The sequence below is a fragment of the Euleptes europaea genome, chromosome 2, assembly GCF_029931775.1.
Source record: "Euleptes europaea isolate rEulEur1 chromosome 2, rEulEur1.hap1, whole genome shotgun sequence".
Taxonomy (NCBI): Eukaryota; Metazoa; Chordata; class Lepidosauria; order Squamata; family Sphaerodactylidae; genus Euleptes; species Euleptes europaea.
Window position 1 is genome coordinate 12,478,968 of NC_079313.1, and position 17,624 is coordinate 12,496,591.

Genomic DNA, 17,624 nt, shown 5'->3' on the forward strand with positions numbered 1-17,624 from the left:
CAGGTGCTCCAGCAAGCGAGCCGTGGCCCTGCTCCAACGGGTGACAGATACCATGCACCGTTGAGACAACGTACAGTGTTCCACAGCGCGAATGGGCAGTGGTGAGGCTGTCTGTGGGATAGCATAGGGCCAAACTGAGTGTCCTCCCCCAGCCCCCTTTTTGAACAGTTTCCCATCCCCCCCCCTCTCTCGCTCCAGGCTCATCATGACTTCACAATCGGGCTGCTGAAGCACGAGCGTTCCCTGTTGCCATGACGACGGGCGACTGCTGCCATCTTCCCGGTTCGCTGTGCGATTGTCCTGGAAGCGCCGCGCTGTCCAAGTCCGTGGAAGACTCCGACCTCGGGCGGCCGCAGTATGTCACCCAGGTCACTGCCAAGGATGGCCGGCTGCTTTCCACGGTGATCAAAGCCCTGGGGACGCAGAGGTGAGCCCGCTGTGCCCCCTCCTCGAGGCTTGCTGGATAATGGGCTGTATGGTCACCAAGAGCTCAGCCTCGCTAGTTAGTCAAAGGTCCGTTAGTTTGTCTCAGATCAGCACCCATTAAAGCCCCGAAGCTCTGGAAACTAAGTTTAGGGTTGAGTTTATACAGGTTGAGTATCCTTTATCCACAGGATAAAGGAAGCCACAGCTCTCAATTTGCAAGACCTGAGCAAGGCTGTCAGAGATAGGACATTTTGGAGGATATTGATTCATGGGGTCGCCATGAGTCGGAAGCGACTTGACAGCACTTAACACACACACACACACACACATCCTTAATCCGGACATCCGATATCCGGACTGACCTGAAAACCAGACTTTTTGAGCCGGCATGCAGGCATTATTATTACTATTACTGTGTATGGGTGTGGAAGCTGGACAGTGAAGAAATCTGATAGGAAGAAAGTGGTTTCTTTTGAAATGTGGTGTTAGAGGAGAGTGTTACGGATACCGTGGATGGCAAAAAACAACAACAAATCAGTGGGTTATAGATCAACTCAAGCCTGAACTGACCCTAGAAGCTAAAATGACTAAACTGAGGCTATTGGTCATATTATGAGAAGGCAAGAGTCACTGGAAAAGACAATCGTGCTAGGAAAAGTTGAAAGCAGCAGGAAAAGAGGAAGACCCAACAAGAGATGGATTGACTCTATCAAGGAAGCCACGGCCCTCAATTTGCAAGACCTGAGCAAGGCTGTTAAAGATAGGACATTTTGGAAGACATTGATTCATAGGGTCTCCATGAGTTGGAAGTGACCTGACGGCACTTAACATCCCCAAGATATCTCACACGAAGCTGCCTTCTACTGAATCAGACCCTTGGTCCATCGAAGTCAGTACTGTCAACTCTTGACGGGCAGCGGCTCTCCAGGGTCTCAGGCAGAGGTCTTTCACATCACCTGCTTGCCTGGTCCCTTTAACAGGAGATGCCGGGGATTGAACCTGGGACCTTCTGCATGCCAAGCAGATGCTCTACCTCTGAGCCATGCCCCCAAAATGCAGAAAGATCCAAAATACGGACCACTTCTGGTCCTAAGCAAGGGATACTCAACCTGTAGTGAGGATGTGCAAAGTCATTTTCCTTTTACATCCGTAGAGAGTTTACCCCCCCTCCCCTACTGTGAAGTCTCCTGTCTCCATGGAATGTCTTCGATAGCCCAGCTTCTGGTAACCGGGTGTAAATCAGATGCCCAACATGATGCAGTGTGTGGCCCTGTTCTTAATCCCCTGGCTGGTTTGTGCAAGAGTTGATACCTCCAGCAGCCGATACATAGTTTATTTTCTCCCCGATGGGAAAGCCAGTCGTACAGAAGTTGAATTTGGCACTGCTGTCTGCCCCGGAGGTGTTACCGTAGCCACACTGGAAATTATATACTTTGTATATTTTACTGTATTTACAGGCTGCCTTTTCTCACTGAGACTCAAGGCGGATGTAAAAAGATCCTTTCAAACCTGCTGGCTTACTGCATGCAGCCTTCTCTTTTATGTGAAAACAAGCCAGACGCTTTCTCACAGGCGCTGCAGGGCCGGGAGATTTCAGGTGACGGTACAAGCAAAAAGAAATATTGCAGAAAACGAAGCCACATCTGGAAATCCTCACGGTTCTAAGGTTTCAGGGCCCTGTGGCATGATGGTCTCTGGTGGGCCCTCTGCCAGCAGAGAAGAGTCCCAGCAGCTGGCCAGGCTGATATTTCCAGGGTGGCAAGAGCTGATTTGATTTACTGGATTTATAGGCCACCCTTTCCTGGCCAAGCCAGTCTCAGAGTGGCTAACAAACTGATTCAAACAATTTAAAACAATCCATAAAGATAAAACAACAATAAATACAGCTATAAACAGCATTAAAACCTGGCGCCCTTAACTATAACAGCGACCAGTACATCTATAAAACAATAACATATAACAATAACCTATGCTTGGAAGGGGGCCCACCTGTACGGCGCTTACAGTTCATTTAGTAATTTATACGCCATCTTTGCTGTAGGGTCTTAGGGGTTTTACTGCTGATTTTATTAGTTATCAATTGTTATGTAATGTTTTAAATGATGTTACCTGCCCTGAGCCGGCTTGCTGGGGAGGGAGGGCTCCAAATAGAATCATAGAATAGAATCATAGAGTTGGAAGGGACCACCAGGGTCATCTAGCCCAACCCCCTGCACAATGCAGGAAATTCACAACTACCCCCCCACATCCTCAGTGACCCCTACTCCATGCCCAGAAAATGGCCAAGATGCCCTCCCTCTCATCATCTGCTTACGGTCATAGAATCAGCATTGCTGACTGATGGCCATCTAACTTCTTCTTTAAAACCTCCAGGGGAGCATACCACCTCCCGAGGAAGCCTGTTCCACTGAGGAACCGCTCTAACTGTTAGAAAATTCTAAATATAAATAAATAAATAAGCAATATTAATACTTTTTCTATTAGTGGGAAGAAGAAAGGAGAGGAAGGGGAAGCCAGTCATGGAAAAACTGTCGCTGTCCTCAACCATATGCCTGGCGGAACAGTTGTGTTTTACAGGCCCTGCGTAATTGCTTTAAGTCCCACAGGGCTCGAACCTCGCAGAGCGTTGCGTTCCCCCAGGCTAGGGCCAGAGCCGAGAAGGCAGTGGTCCTGGTAGAGGACAGGGGAATGCTTTTTGGGCCAGGGATCCTAGATTTTCACTGTGAGCCTCATACAACATTTGGACACCTGCTTGGTTATGCTGCTGTTATCCCCCAGTGGTATCTTAGCCGGGTGACTCCAAATGTCGTATCCCTCATCAGCAGCCCTAGTTATCTTTGGTAGAAGTAGAAGAAAAAAGAGGGGAATTAAACCCAACCTAGAAAACAGAAGTTGGTACCCAAGGTTGGGTGGGATGAAAAATATATATTAATAATGAAAATATAATTTATTAGAAGCGCTATGTCAAGATTAAAATAATTTAAATACGTTAAAACAGCACAATGGCATTTCCTAAGGTTGCTATCTATAACCACATGCCAGACGCGTTTCGGCCTATATGGCCTTCCTCAGGAGTCAATTGTTTTACCAGGTTGATAATCCCACACATCTTATATGGGAGACATATACAGCCCAGATGTTTGTGTAATTGGTAATATATTAAAAAACCTATTACATGCCTGGTCTGTTTTATATTGTCTGTATATGTGTGTATATCTATCTGTAAACGTGTATAATGGGTTTCATTATTTATATGTTTTTCACCCCACCCAACCTTGGGTACCCAGCTTCTATCTTTGGTAGAAGCCCCCGATGCCTGGGAGGAGACGAGCAAGCCAGAGTTGCTCTTCCTATCTCCGGACAGCTTGTCGCCACCGATCACCCAAGCTCCCGCCTGCTCCCTTGTCCTTGGGCACTGTCCTCTACTGGCAGCGACTGCTGCTTGCTCGGGCAGGCGGGCACCATTGGGGAAGCGAGTGCTTGACCCCCTGTTTGACCCCCTGCACCTTGGATCTTTTCCAGGCTGGAACTGCGCAAGCACAGAGTGCCTTTTGGAGGGAGACAGGCAAAACCAGCCCAATTCCCTGCCTCCAGGTGGCTTAGCATCTGACATAAACAATGGGGAAATGACAAAAAAGGAAAGAGGGAAGGGGCGAGGGAACAAAGAGGGGTGGGTGGCGGCCAGTGCAGTGACCTGTGCTTGAAGTAAAGGTGGGATTTGAACAAAGAGAGCAGCGACATCACACAGGTGTTCTAGCGGGGACTTCCAGGCACGAGGGGCTAGAAAGGAGAAAAGGTAACATTATTTAAGAGAGCAGGAGAGACATCAGAATCAAACCTTGGGTTCAGAATTCATCTCCCCACCCCCTTTTTACTGTAGTTTTATCTGTTTTATTCACCTTTCCCCAGTGGTACACTGATTGGGTCCAGCCAGGCATGTCCCTAGTGACAGCTCTGTATTCTTCCATAGTATGTCTACCTGCCTGGTGAAATGTGTTTCCTTTTAGAGGGCACAACTTTATGAGAGAGAAAGGTGATGTACTGTGGTCTTTCTCTGTTGTGCATCAGGGACGGAGCACAAGCAAGCCAATGCTGGGTTTTATCTTGTGTGCGTTAAGTGCCGTCAAGTTGCTTCCAACTCATGGCGACCCTATGATTCAGTGTCCTCCAAAATATCCTATCTTTGATAGCCTTGCTCAGATCTTGCAAACTGAGGGCTGTGGCTTCCTTTATTGAGTCAGTCCATCTCTTGTTGGGTCTTCCTCTTTTCCTGCTGCCTTCAACTTTTCCTAGCATGACTGTCTTTTCCAGTGACTCTTGTCTTTTCATAATGTGGCCAAAATACAATAGCCTCAGTTTAGTCATTTTAGCTTCTAGGGTCAGTTCAGACTTGATTTGATCTATAACCCACTGATTTGTTTTTTTGGCGGTCCAGGGTATCCATAACACTCTCCTCCAACACCACATTTCAAAGGAATCTACTTTCTTCCTATCAGTTTTCTTCAATGTGTAGCTTTCACACCCATACATAGTAATAGGGAATACGATGGCATGAATTAACTTGATCTTGGTTGCCAGTGACACATCCTTACACTTCAAAATCTTTCCTATCTCCTTCATGGCTGCCCTTCCCAGTCTCAACCTCCTTCTGATTTCTTGGCTACAGTCTCCCTTTTGGTTGATGATGGAGCCAAGGAATAGAAAGTCTTCAACAATTTCAATTTCCTCATTGTCAACCTTAAAGTTGAGTACCTCTCTTGTAGTCATTACTTTTGTCTTCTTGATGTTCAGCTGTAGTCCTGCTAGAAAATTCCAGGTAATAAGCCATGGGGGTGTGTTTTGTCAAGCGTGGATGGTTCTGGGTGTCATGAGACCCAGGAACTTGCTTCACAGACCGAAGTGCTTTGCTTTTCTGGATTTGGTATTGGCACAATGCATGATAAACACACAGTCCACACCTGAGGATTCCCCTGTAATGGGTAAGACTGTCACTCCTGCTCTCCCCCCCCCCATTTCCGATAGCAGCTTCAGCCTCTTCTCCTTCACCTCTCTCCCGCAGCGATGGCCCCATCTGTCGGATCTGCCATGAGGGTGGAAGCGGAGAGGGCCTGCTGTCCCCCTGTGATTGCACCGGCACGCTGGGGGCCGTCCACAAAAGCTGCCTGGAGAAGTGGCTCTCCTCCTCAAACACCAGCTACTGCGAACTCTGCCACACTGAGTTTGTTGTGGAGAGAAGACCCCGACCCCTGACAGAGGTGAGTGTCTCTCCTGCTCGGTGTCCTAACCAGGGCTTGGCTGCATTGGTGCTCAGCTCAGGAATAATGATGCTCACCTTTGTATGATTATTACTCACGTGCCATGAACATTTACTAAAAACAAAGAATGTAGAGAATTAATTTAGAAATTATTTAATGAATGCAGATGGTAACGTTTAGACGCTTAAGATGAATGATGATATTTTGATATGATGATATTTTAGACTGTATAATGCTCAGAAGACGAATTAGATTTGACCTTTCTCCCCGTATCCCTTTTTCTGTTTTCTGTGCCCTTTTATAAAAACAATTAAAAAATATTTTTTTAAAAAAAGGAATGGCGATGCTTTAGCCTGTCGTAAGGACAGACCTGGTAGAGCACGCCAACGGCCTCTGAATTCCGTATCCTCTTCCCCACAGGGGTGACCAGCTTATAACAGCGATGCCGTTACCCTAATTTTTTTCCCTTCTAGTTTGTAATGCATATTTGCCCTCCCGTGCCCCAAGAGCCTTTTCAAACTAGAAGTGGAGATTCTGTACCAAATGTTTGCTGGACACGAGCAGGGATGTATGGAAGACCCAAAAAAACTGTGTGAAGAGGCAATGGGGAAAACAGGGATGATACCTGGGGATTTCTGTTGTGTTCCGGATGGTGAAGCAGGAGGGTGAGGGATTCAAAACAGGTAACAGGAAGCATTTCTTCATGCGACACATAGTTTAATTGTGGAACTCCCTGCCCCAGGATGTGATGATGTCCGTCAACTTGGAAGGCTTTAAGAGGGGAGTGGACATGTTCATGGCTACTAGTCAAAATAGATACTAGTCATGATGCATATCTATTCTCTCCAGGATCGGAGGAGCATGCCTATTATATTAAGTGCAGTGGAACACAGACAGGGTAATGCTGCTGCAGTCGTTTTGTTTGCTGCAGTGTGGGCTTTCAAGAGGCCCCTGGTTGGCCACTGTGTGAACAGACTGCTGGACTTGATGGGCCTTCGTCTGATCCAGCATGGCTTTTCTTCTGTTTTTTTTTTTAAGGTTTATTTTTTATAATTAAAGGGATACAAAAAGGAAAAAAGGGAAGGGTAAACCGTTTGGTATACAAAAACAATATGACAATTTCAGTTGAGAAATATACTTAGTCGAGTACAGTGACATATACCAAGCCTAAATACTGATTAAATGCGATATAGTATGTCTAAAGAAGTGATTACAAAAATATAAAAATCATTCAAACTTTCTAACTGTTACACGTTAAAAATATAGCGTTTGAAAGCCCAGAAATTACTTAACAAATAGCTGGAGCGTATTAAATAACACATTACCTGTTACTCATTTTAGTACTGTTCAATATATGTCATTCATTTGATTAACTAGAGGTCATATAAGTGTAAAATGATTCCCACTTTTCATCAAATTGTTCTGTAAGTTCATTATAATTAGGGTTCAGCATAAAAGTCATTTTGGCCATAGTGGCGTAGTCTAGCAATTTTTCTTTCCAATCTTCTATTTCAGGTATTTGCATTTGCTTCCAAGTTCTTGCCAGAATTGTTCTGGCTGCCGTTGTGGCATACTTAAAAACATCATGAAATCTCAAAGGCAAATTTGATGGGACCATAAGCAAATAGTATTTAGGGTCTAGTGTTATCTTCGTTTTTGTTATTGTCTGTAGTTCTTGATGGATCTTTTTCCAGAACATTTGTAATTTGGGACATGTCAACTAAAAATGAAAGTAGGAACCATCCGTATCTTGACATTTCCAGCAAACGCCTTTCTTTCCAGAGGAAATCATCTGTGAAATCATGTTTGGAGTCAAGTACCATCTGTAGAATGTTTTATACCAATTTTCTTTCACTTCTTGGCACACAGTATATTTCAATTCGGAAGTACAGAGTTTTTTCCATGATTCCATAGTGATCATTTCACCGAAATTTTGCATCCACTTGATCATATTGGTTTTCACTTGTTCTTCTTCTGTATCATATTTCAAGAGGAGTTTGTAAATTTTTCCTAATAAATGAGTATCATTCTTAGATATCAATTCAAATTCTGTCAATTCTCGAAATGGTCGAGGGTAAAGACAATCTTTTTGTAAATTGGACCTCAGTTGAAGGTAGGTCAGCCAGTTTAGCTTTTGAAAATTTTCTTGAAGTTTGTTTAAACTTTTAATTTCTCCTGTAGGCTCTATCATATCGTTGTAAGTAAAGTGAACAGCTGTTTTCAGTTTGACGTTGTCATGATAATCTTCAATTGGAGACATTATAGATGGTGGAGAGGGACTGATTCTTTTTTTTTATACTTTTTCCAAATTTTCAATATCGCCATCTTGATATCACAATCTTCTAATACTTTATCCATTTGGATTGTAGTTGATGGGTCCCACAAAACTTTATGAAATCCTTGCCCAAAGTCCGCTCGTTCTAGAACAGTGGTTCCCAACCTTTTTTGGACCAGGGACCACTAGGACTTTTTTGTTTGGTGCAGGGACCCCAAGGTTCAAAATAAAAATTCCGAAAATTTGAAAATAAACTTTAATCATAACTGTTAGTTAAACATTAAACTTAGAATAATATTTGAATATATATTTTTATAATAGAGAACTTTTAATTGAAAATATTAATTTATTATGGGTTTATAACTTTGTTTCGCGGACCTTAATTTAGTTCTCGCGGACCCCTGGGGTTCCACGGACCCCTGGTTGGGAACCAGTGTGCTAGAATGATGTGTCTATTTTTGGGATATTTTATCAATTCTGCAATCCACGTTAGACAGGCAGCATGATAATATAGTTTGAGATTGGGTAATGCTAATCCACCTCTTTTCTTTTCGTCTTGCAAGACTTTGAATCTAATTCTTGGCTTTTTCGCATTCCACACAAAACGATTGATTTGTTTTTGCCAGTTTTCTATTATTCTGTCTGGTAAATAAATCGGAAGAAACTGAAATAAAAAGTTTAGTCTTGGAAGTATATTCATCTTTATCACCGATATCCTTGCCAACCAGGAAATATTCATTTTGGACCATGAGCTTAGGTCCCTTTCTATTTCTCCCCAGGTTTTCAAATAGTTTGATCTTAGAAGTGTCTTGTTTTGTGATGATATGCTGACACCCAAATATTTGACTGACTCCTTTGTTATTTGACATCTGGTAATTTCTTTAATACGATTGTCTTCGTTTGTAGTATTAAAAGTCAAAATTTTTGTCTTTGCTTTGTTCAGTTTGTAGCCGGAGTACTTTGCAAATTCCATGATATGGTAATGAACATATGGAAGAGTTTGTTTTGGGTTTTGACATATTAACACAACATCATCTGCATAGCTTTTAATTTTGTGTTCTTCATTTCCTACTGTGAGACCTTTGATATTTGGATCATTTCTTATATAATTCGCGAGAACCTCCATTGACAAATCAAAAAGAAGTGGAGAAAGTGGACATCCTTGTCTGGTGCCTTTAGTGATATTGAATTCTGCTTGTCTGATTTCAGATTATTTATGGCATCAACAATTTATTGTGTTGTTATCTTCTGATTGAGACTCTCTTGCTCCTCTGGTAATAACTTGGGTAATTTTGCATCTAATAAAAAGCTTGATAGCCCCTGTTCTTGCAGATCGTCCTTCGCATATAGTTGCTTGTAGTAATCAACGAATATTTTTTCGATTTCTCCCTGTTTATTGTAAGTTATGCTATTAACTTTTGCACCGGTTATCTTTCATTTCTTCTCTTGTTGTCTGAGCTGGTTGGCTAGAAATCAGCCGGGTTTGTTCGCTCTTTCAAAAAATCTTTGCTTGGCATATTTAACTCTTGTTTTAATTTCTTCTGTTTCTGTCACTTCAATCTGATGTTTTGTCATCTTGATATCACGGAGAGTAGTTTTATCTGGTTTAATTTGAATTTTTTTCCAGTGTTCTTAGTTGTTCTAGGAGATCTATAAGTTTCTTTTGTTTGTCTTTTCTGATTTTGGAATTTAAAGCTATCATTTTTCCTTGAATAAACGCTTTGCTAGCATCCCATACAATGAAATCGGACATACCTGGGGTCTTGTTTAAAGCGAAGAACTCTTTCACGTTACATTTACACTGTTCAAGTATCTGTTTCCTCTGCAGTATTTGGTCATTTAACCGCCATCTCCTAATTCCTGATCTTCCTCGTAGCAAAGTCAATTCAATTGGATTGTGATCTGAGAGTGTCCTAGGTACAATCTGTATCATATCTACACTTGTTATCATAGATCTGGAAATCCAACACATATCAATCCTAGAATGTGATCCATGACGGTTTGAATAGAATGTAAAATCTTTTGTTCTTGGATTTTTCATTCTCCATACATCAATTAAGTTGAACTCCTTCATGAATTGAAAGACATTCTTCGGTAATTTTCCGGATGTACTGTTATGGGATATATCAATCATTGGATTTACAACCGCATTAAAATCTCCTAGAAATATAATTTCTCCTTGATGACAATCTGCAAGATTCTTAAACAATGTTTCATAAAAACTTTCTTTTGCTGCATTTGGGGCGTATATATGTACTAATGTGAAGCAAATTCCATCTAATCCGTGGTGAATTAAGATTTGGTATCGTCCATCTAGGTCTGCAATATGACTCAACAGTTAAGATATTCTCATTAATGTAGGTGACCAGACCTCTCTTCTTCACTTGGGCCGATGCAATATAGGGGGTCCCAAGATAGTTCGTCTGAAGAATTTTTTCATGTTCTTTTTTGATATGTGTTTCTTGAAGACAGACAATATCCTTCTTTTGTTTCTTTAAACTATGAAAAATTCTCTTTCTTTTATTAGGAGAATTAAGACCGTTGATATTCAGTGATACAATTTGTAAATGGCCCATAGTGAATTAAAAATCGAATCTAGAGCGCTGCTGCTTGGTCTAATTTGTCTCCTTCAGAAGTTTTCTTATGTTTCCGTAGTTCTCGTTTTTCAAGCGGTTTTTTATCTTTCTGAGTCAGATGAGAACTGCTTGAACTTGTTTCTGGAGTATCTTCCGAGTCCTTCGAAGGAAAGTCTCTTGGTGTTTTTAGTTCCTCGAGCAATTCTTCAGCTTGAAGTTGATTGTGAACTATTCTTTTCCCTTGTGGCAATGAAATTTCTAAAGAGTATGGAATGAGCCAGCGGAACCTGATTTGTCTCTTTATCAATTCTTGTTTTAAATTGTTGTACTCTTTCCTTTTGGCTAAGACACTTCCCGGAAGGTCGGATAGGATCAGTATTGAGTTTCCTTCCCAGACCAAGGGAACGTCTCTTTGTGTCCTAAGCAGCAAATCTCTGGTTCTTTTGTGGACAAATCTCACCAATATGTCCCTGGGTTTATTATATTTGCTGGCATAAGTTGAGTTTATTCTATAACAGTACTCCAACAAGGTGTCGTCTTCGTCAAATTCGTAGTTTTCATGAAGTAATGTTCTGATGTCTGACTCTAAACTGGTTTTCCCGAATCATTCAGGGATCCCACGAAATTTGATGTTTTTGTCTCTGAATTTCACTTCATGTGCATCAGCTTTAACTGATAGGTCTTGAATTGTTTTAGATTGTTCTCGGAGCTCTGTAGTGTGTTGAGTTACTGATGTCTCTATGTCTTCTTGTTTCTGTTTGATTTTGATTATTTCTTGAGAGTTGAGTTCGAGCTTTTCTTCGACCTTTGCAATACTGTGGAGCACTTTCTGTTCAGAATCTTGAATTGACTTCTGTAAGGAAGTTTTCATATCAAGTATCATCTCTTGAGTACGTAAAAAAAATCCATGGCTTTTCTTCTGTTCTTATGGATGCATTTGTTCCTCCCCAGAGCATGCACCATAGCCCTTTTCATTGGTATTGTTTCCAAAAACATTTGCCTCCTGCCTCCTCTGAATGCACAAGGCGGGTAACGGCAACCAGATGAAAGCCGGCCATTGTGAATTACAGGCAAATTGGGATAATTTTAGCTATCCATCAATCCCACCTTCCCTCCAAAGGGACAGGCCGTTCAAATAGAGAGTGACGGGTACAACATCACCCAGCGAACTTATCGGCTGCTTGAAACTCTCCAGTGGCCAATCAGAGCCTGGATCTCTCTATTCAGACTGTCCAACCGTGACACAGTCAAGCAAGCTCATATGGGAACAGGTGGTCAGTCTAGGGTTGCTGATAGTCCTTGGTTGTACAGGTTGAGTATCCCTCATCTGGACATTTGATATTTGGACTGACCCGAAAACTGGACTTTTTTGAGCCGGCGTCCAGGCGTTACTCACAGGCCCTCAGCCACATTCCAGTTTGCTTTCTGATGGTTCAGTATACACAAAATTATCAAAAATATTGTTTAAAATTACATTCAGGGTATGTGTATAAAGTGTATATAAAAAATATATAAAACATAAATGAATTTCGTGTTTAGACCTGGGTCCCATCCCCAAGGTATCTCATTATGTATATGAAAATATTCAAAAATACGGAAAGATCCGAAATACGGACCACGTCTGGTCCTGAGCTGTCCGGATAAGGGACGCTGAACCTGTATCTCCCCCTCATCCCAGCGAAGTGTTTGCCACGTATATTCCTCTGCCTGCTTAATGTTCCCGTACTTCCTGCCCTGCAGTGGCTGAAGGACCCCGGGCCACGCAACGAGAAGCGGACCCTCTTCTGCGACATGGTGTGTTTCCTCTTCATCACCCCGCTGGCTGCCATCTCGGGCTGGCTGTGCCTCCGCGGAGCCCAGGATCACCTGCAGTTCAACAGCCGCTTGGAAGCCATCGGCCTGATTGCGCTGACCATAGCACTTTTTACTATCTATGTCCTCTGGACACTGGTGAGTGGTGCACTGTGGGGAGGATATCTGCACATGTTGGCTGCTCTGCCACAATCCTCTTTAGGCTGTAGTACGATTTGTGTGGAAAAGCCAAGGAAAGGGGGGTTGTTTTGCCCTGGTTTCCCCAGTGAGAATCACTCCCCTGGTTTATTTTATTCCTGCAAGGTGGTGGTGGTGGTGGGGAACTTATGCATCCCTCCGGGACAAAGTGGAGCCAGGTCCCTGCACTCGGGGAACACCCATGTCATAGAATCATAGAGTTGGAAGGGACCACCAGGGTCATCTAGTCCAACCCCCTACACAATGCAAAAAATGTACAACTACCTCCCCCCCACACCCTCAGTGACCCCTACTTCATGCTCACAAGATGGCCAAGATGCCCTCCCTCTCATGAACTGCCTAAGGTCATAGACTCAGCATTGCTGACAGATATCCATCTAGCCTCTGCTTAAAAACCTCCAGGGAAGGAGAGCTCACCACCTCCCGAGGAAGCCTGTTCCACTAAGGAACCGCTCTGACTGTTAGAAAGTTTTTCCTAATGTGTAGACGGAAACTCTTTTGATTTAATTTCAGCCTGTTGGTTCTGGTCCAACCTGGGGCAACAGAAAATAACTCGGCACCATCCTCTATATGACAGCCCTTCAAGTACTTGAAGATGGTTATCATATCACCTCTCAGTTGTCTCCTCTTTGGGCTAAATACCCAGCTCCTTCAACCTTTCCTCATACGATGGTCTCCAGACCCCTCGCCATCTTTGTTGCCCTCCTCTGGATACATTCCAGCTTGGGTGCCTTTTCTGTCCCTCTAAACAGGACACACCTGTTTACTTTGATCATCCATTTAGATGATATTGGTAAATAACCAGTATCTATCACCCACGAGGCAGCTGCTGACACAATTATGGAACAATTTTTTTTAATGCAGCTTAAAATCTATTCAAGCGTGCACAATAAATAATTTCTTTGAAGTCCAGAAGGACAGCAAGTTACATTAACCCAAATTAACTAGCTTTGAAAAGACGGCAGCATACACAAATAGGAAAACAGGAAAAGGGAAGGATGAATGCGGAAAGTCTCAGGTTCAGTCCTTGGTGTGTCCAGTTCAAAATAAATTGCCTGTTAAGACAGACCTTGTCTGCCAATCAGAGTACAGAATCCTGGGCTAGATGTCCAAACCAGCTGTTTGGGTAGCCTGGTGCCTTTTATTTTCTAAAAGATAGATATTATTTTTCTTCCAAGTTAGCAAGGTGCCTCTCGGTGGATGGGGGTGAGAAGCGGCTTCCTCCCCCTTCCTGTCCCACAATGTCCCTGATTCTCTTTCTGCCATCTGCCCAACCCCCCACCCCGATCAGGTTTCATTCCGCTACCATTGCCAGCTGTACTCGGAGTGGCGAAGGACCAATCAGAAAGTCCGCCTGATGCTCCCAGACTCACGCAACCCTCACCCCGTTCAGCACTCCCTGCTCTCAGCCAAGCTCCTGAAGAAGAAGGCTGACGAGACGACCGTATGAGCCGGGAGGGGCCTTGGCGCGGGGGGGATCCCCCCAGCCCCACGCCAGGTGGGTACGGGTGGGGCCGCATTTCCCCCAGGCGGCTGCGGCAAAAGACTCGTCTGAACAATCAACCCGACCAAAGGGGGCCGAAGACCACGGGACGACAAGGAATCTCCGGGCGCGTGCAATGACCTCGGGAGGCGACCCAGCGAGAGCCTCCCTCAGCCAGGCTCGGTCCTCCAAAGGAACATGTGGGGAAGAAAGCTGTCTCCCTATATCCGTAACCCTATATCCTATTATATTATAATAATTATTACTGTTTATAATTTTACCTCTATGATTGAATTTCCGCCCCCTCCTTGCGTTTGGGCCCCCAGCGTCGTTTGAAGTGTCCCACGCAAAGGACCCCGGGGCCGATCTGCACGTCCCTGATTTGACGCCACCAGACGCCACCCTCCTCGTTGGTTTCACACGGCAAGCAAATTGCTGAGAATGCATCTTTCTTTGCCACACAGAGTTAGCCACTTTCCCTGCCCCCACCATGGAAAAAAACAAACCCCTAGGTTTCTTTCAGGGCTCAACGTCAGCTGTCAATACAGTAGGAGAAGTTGGGGCGGGGGGAGGTGCGTTTGCAAGAAACTTTCACCCCGTGGAATGGGCATGATAGTTTTTTTTTAAATGGCGTCCCCCCACCCCCCAACGTGTGAGAAAACCCAACCTGCAAATCGGCCCGTTGTCTGATCTCATGCTGGGAATGAATTGGTGCTCTTAGTAAGAATTTGAGGGGGGGGGAGGTTTACTCCCCTTTCTGCTCCCTCCCCCCGTGTCTATAGCCCCCCCTTCTTGTTTTGCACTATATGGATTTTTTGAGTGAGTCTGGCCTTCCCTGTTTGTTTTCCCTCCGTTCTGTCAGTGCTGTTATTATCCCTTCGAGAGGATTCTGTGCATTTTTTTGAGAATGGATTTAAAGTATAATAATCCCAGGAGGAGTAAAAATGAACTAACGCTGAACCAGAGAAGGTGTTTTTTTCCCCCTGTGCTGTCAACACCTGGTAACCTTTGAGCATACCCAAGCAGTTGTTCGGTTTCCTCTCCGGGCCTCAGGGGAGGGACACAAACCCTTACGAGACAAGAAGACCCATCTCCAGCCTTTCTCCAAGGACAGGCTTACCAAAACAAAGGGCCTCCTCGGCATCTGCTTCCCATGCAGAAGGCGCCTGTTTTGATCCCCAGTTTAAGGATCTCTGGTTTACAGGTATCAGTATAGGCCCTTCCTTCTGAGCGGTGGACTCTAATCTGGAGCACCGGGTTTGATTCCCCACTCCTCCACATGAGCGGCGGACGCTAATCTGGTGAACTGGGTTGGTTTTGCCACTCCTCCACATGAAGCCGGCTGGGTGACCTTGGGCTAGTCACAGTTCTCTTCGCGCTCTCTCAGCCCCAACTACCTCACAAGGTGTCTGTTGTGGGGAGGGGAAGGTGATTGTAAGCTGGTTTGATTCTTCCTTAAGTGATAAAGTTGGCATATAAAAACCAACTCCTCTTCTTCTTCTTGAGATCTTAGCAGTGCTGCTGTGGGTCAGAGAACATCATGTTGGAAGATGGACCAGTGGTCCACCATGGCATGGGGGCTGCTGATGCTGAGGACCCCACTGCTCAGTAGTTGAGCACTTACCCAGCCTGTGAAAGGATCCACATTCAGTCCTTGGCATCACCAATTAAAGCAGCGATAACTCACAAAGCCATGCTGAGAGCCAGCGTGCGTAGTGGTTAAGAGAGGTGGTTTGGAGCGGTGGACTCTGATCTGGAGAACCGGGTTTGATTCCCCACTCCTTCACATGAGCTGCGGAGGCTAATCTGGTGAACTGGATTTGTTTCCCCGCTCCTCCACATGAAGCCAGCTGGGTGACCTTGGGCTTGTCACAGCTCTGTTAGAGCTCTCTCAGCCCCACCTACCTCACAGGGTGACTATTGTGGGAGGGGAAGGGAAGGTGATTGTAAGCCGGTTTGAGTCTCCCGTAAGTGGTAGAGAAAGTTGGCATATAAAAACCAACTCTTCTTCAAAGTGCCGCATTCGCAATTAATATCACCCAAAAGGTGATGCAGGGGGTTGGACTAGATGGCCCTTGTTGGTCTCTTCCAACTCTACGATTCTAAGAGCCACATTTATTTCCATCTCTGCCATGAGGCCTGTACCTCAGGGAGGCTTGCTGCTTACCCACTCCTCTGGCAGTGGCTGTTTCATGGTGGAAATCACTTGCCAATTACAAGACCTCCTCGGCATGGGCCTTGCCCGCTTTCCTGCCACATTGGAGAACAGTGCTTAGAAGTGCCACAGGCAGTATGTCAGCCCTCTGTGCCTCCTGAGGCACTGAGTCTCACTGAGGCTCCCAGGTAGAATGCGTTGGGAAAGACTGTCTTCTGTGTCAGAGAACCTGCCAGTTAGCGTAGGCAATGCAGGGCCAGAGAGAATAGAGGTTGGGTAGAAGAGGCTCATTGTTCAGCACGCGCTTTGTCAGATTCAATCTCCGGTTAAAGGAGGGGCAGAGAAATGGACGGTGTCCCAAACTTGTCCGCACCTCGGGGGAAGTTGTCTTAAAAAGGTAAAGGTAGTCCCCTGATCAAGCACCGGGTCATTCCTGACCTATGGGGTGACATCACATCCCGATGTTTACTAGGCAGATTGTGTTTACGGGGTTGTTTCCCATTGCCTTCCCTAGTCGTCTACACTTTACCCCCAACTCATTTCACTGACCTCGGAAGGATGGAAGGCTGAGGCGACCTTGAGCCTGCTACCTGAAACTGACTTCCGTCAGAATTGAATTCAGGTCATGAACAGAGCTTTTGACTGCAGTACTGCAGCTTACCACTCTGCACCACGGGGCTCTTGTCTTGGATACAGAGTAAAGGGAAACATCGTCGTATATTTATTATTTCCATTTATTGCCCCACTCTCCCCGGCCAAAGCCGGGCCCAGAGCGGCTTGCAAAATATAAAAGTCCTATTAAATCAATAAAAGCATTAAAACATTTTAAAATAGCCCTATAAAATCATATAAGCATTACTAAATTACCTAGCTCCTCTAAAGTACAAGTTGCAACACACACAAACTTCAGCTAGGGGAGCAGGTAGAAAATACCAGATTGAATAAAAAAAGGTATTACCACAGTGGGGGAAGGTTAGGGAGGCCAGCATTTATATATAGGAACCGTATAAGTGTTTGTCGAAAATATGGAGATTAAACAGCTGAAAAATGTACCCCAAACCAAATGGGGAGGGGAAATGGTGCAAACACAAAAAGATAAAAAACATTTCATTGACCGTTACAAATAATTAGTGCAGAAACGGCCAAGGGTTCCGAGAGATTCGATCCTCTAGGCTGATCCTGCATTATGCCATGGCTTTGGCTCAATCTAAAGAGCCAGTGTGGTGTAGTGGTTAAGAGCAGTGGTTTGGAGCGGTGGACTCTGATCTGGAGAACCGGGTTTGATTCCCCCACTCCTCCACATAAGTGGCGGAGGCTAATCTGGTGAACTGGATTTGTTTCCCAACTCCTACACATGAAGCCTGCTGGGTGACCTTGGGCTGGTCACACTCTCTCCACCTACCTCCCAAGGTGTCTGTTGTGTGGAGGGGAAGAGAAGGTGATT

The 17,624-nt window shown here is 44.6% G+C and overlaps 2 protein-coding genes across 2 annotated transcripts in view; both read left to right on the forward strand.

Annotated features, from left to right (window-relative positions):
* RAB11B (RAB11B, member RAS oncogene family) overlaps nucleotides 1-17,624 on the forward strand; it is a 95,690-nt gene that overhangs the window by 44,840 nt on the left and 33,226 nt on the right. The window lies entirely within an intron of this gene.
* MARCHF2 (membrane associated ring-CH-type finger 2) lies at nucleotides 207-14,008 on the forward strand. The gene is made up of 4 exons (XM_056867583.1): nucleotides 207-427; nucleotides 5,486-5,681; nucleotides 12,273-12,482; nucleotides 13,834-14,008. The coding sequence occupies exons 1-4, from the start codon at nucleotides 252-254 to the stop codon at nucleotides 13,990-13,992; spliced, it is 741 nt and encodes a 246-aa protein (XP_056723561.1). The 5' UTR covers nucleotides 207-251; the 3' UTR covers nucleotides 13,993-14,008.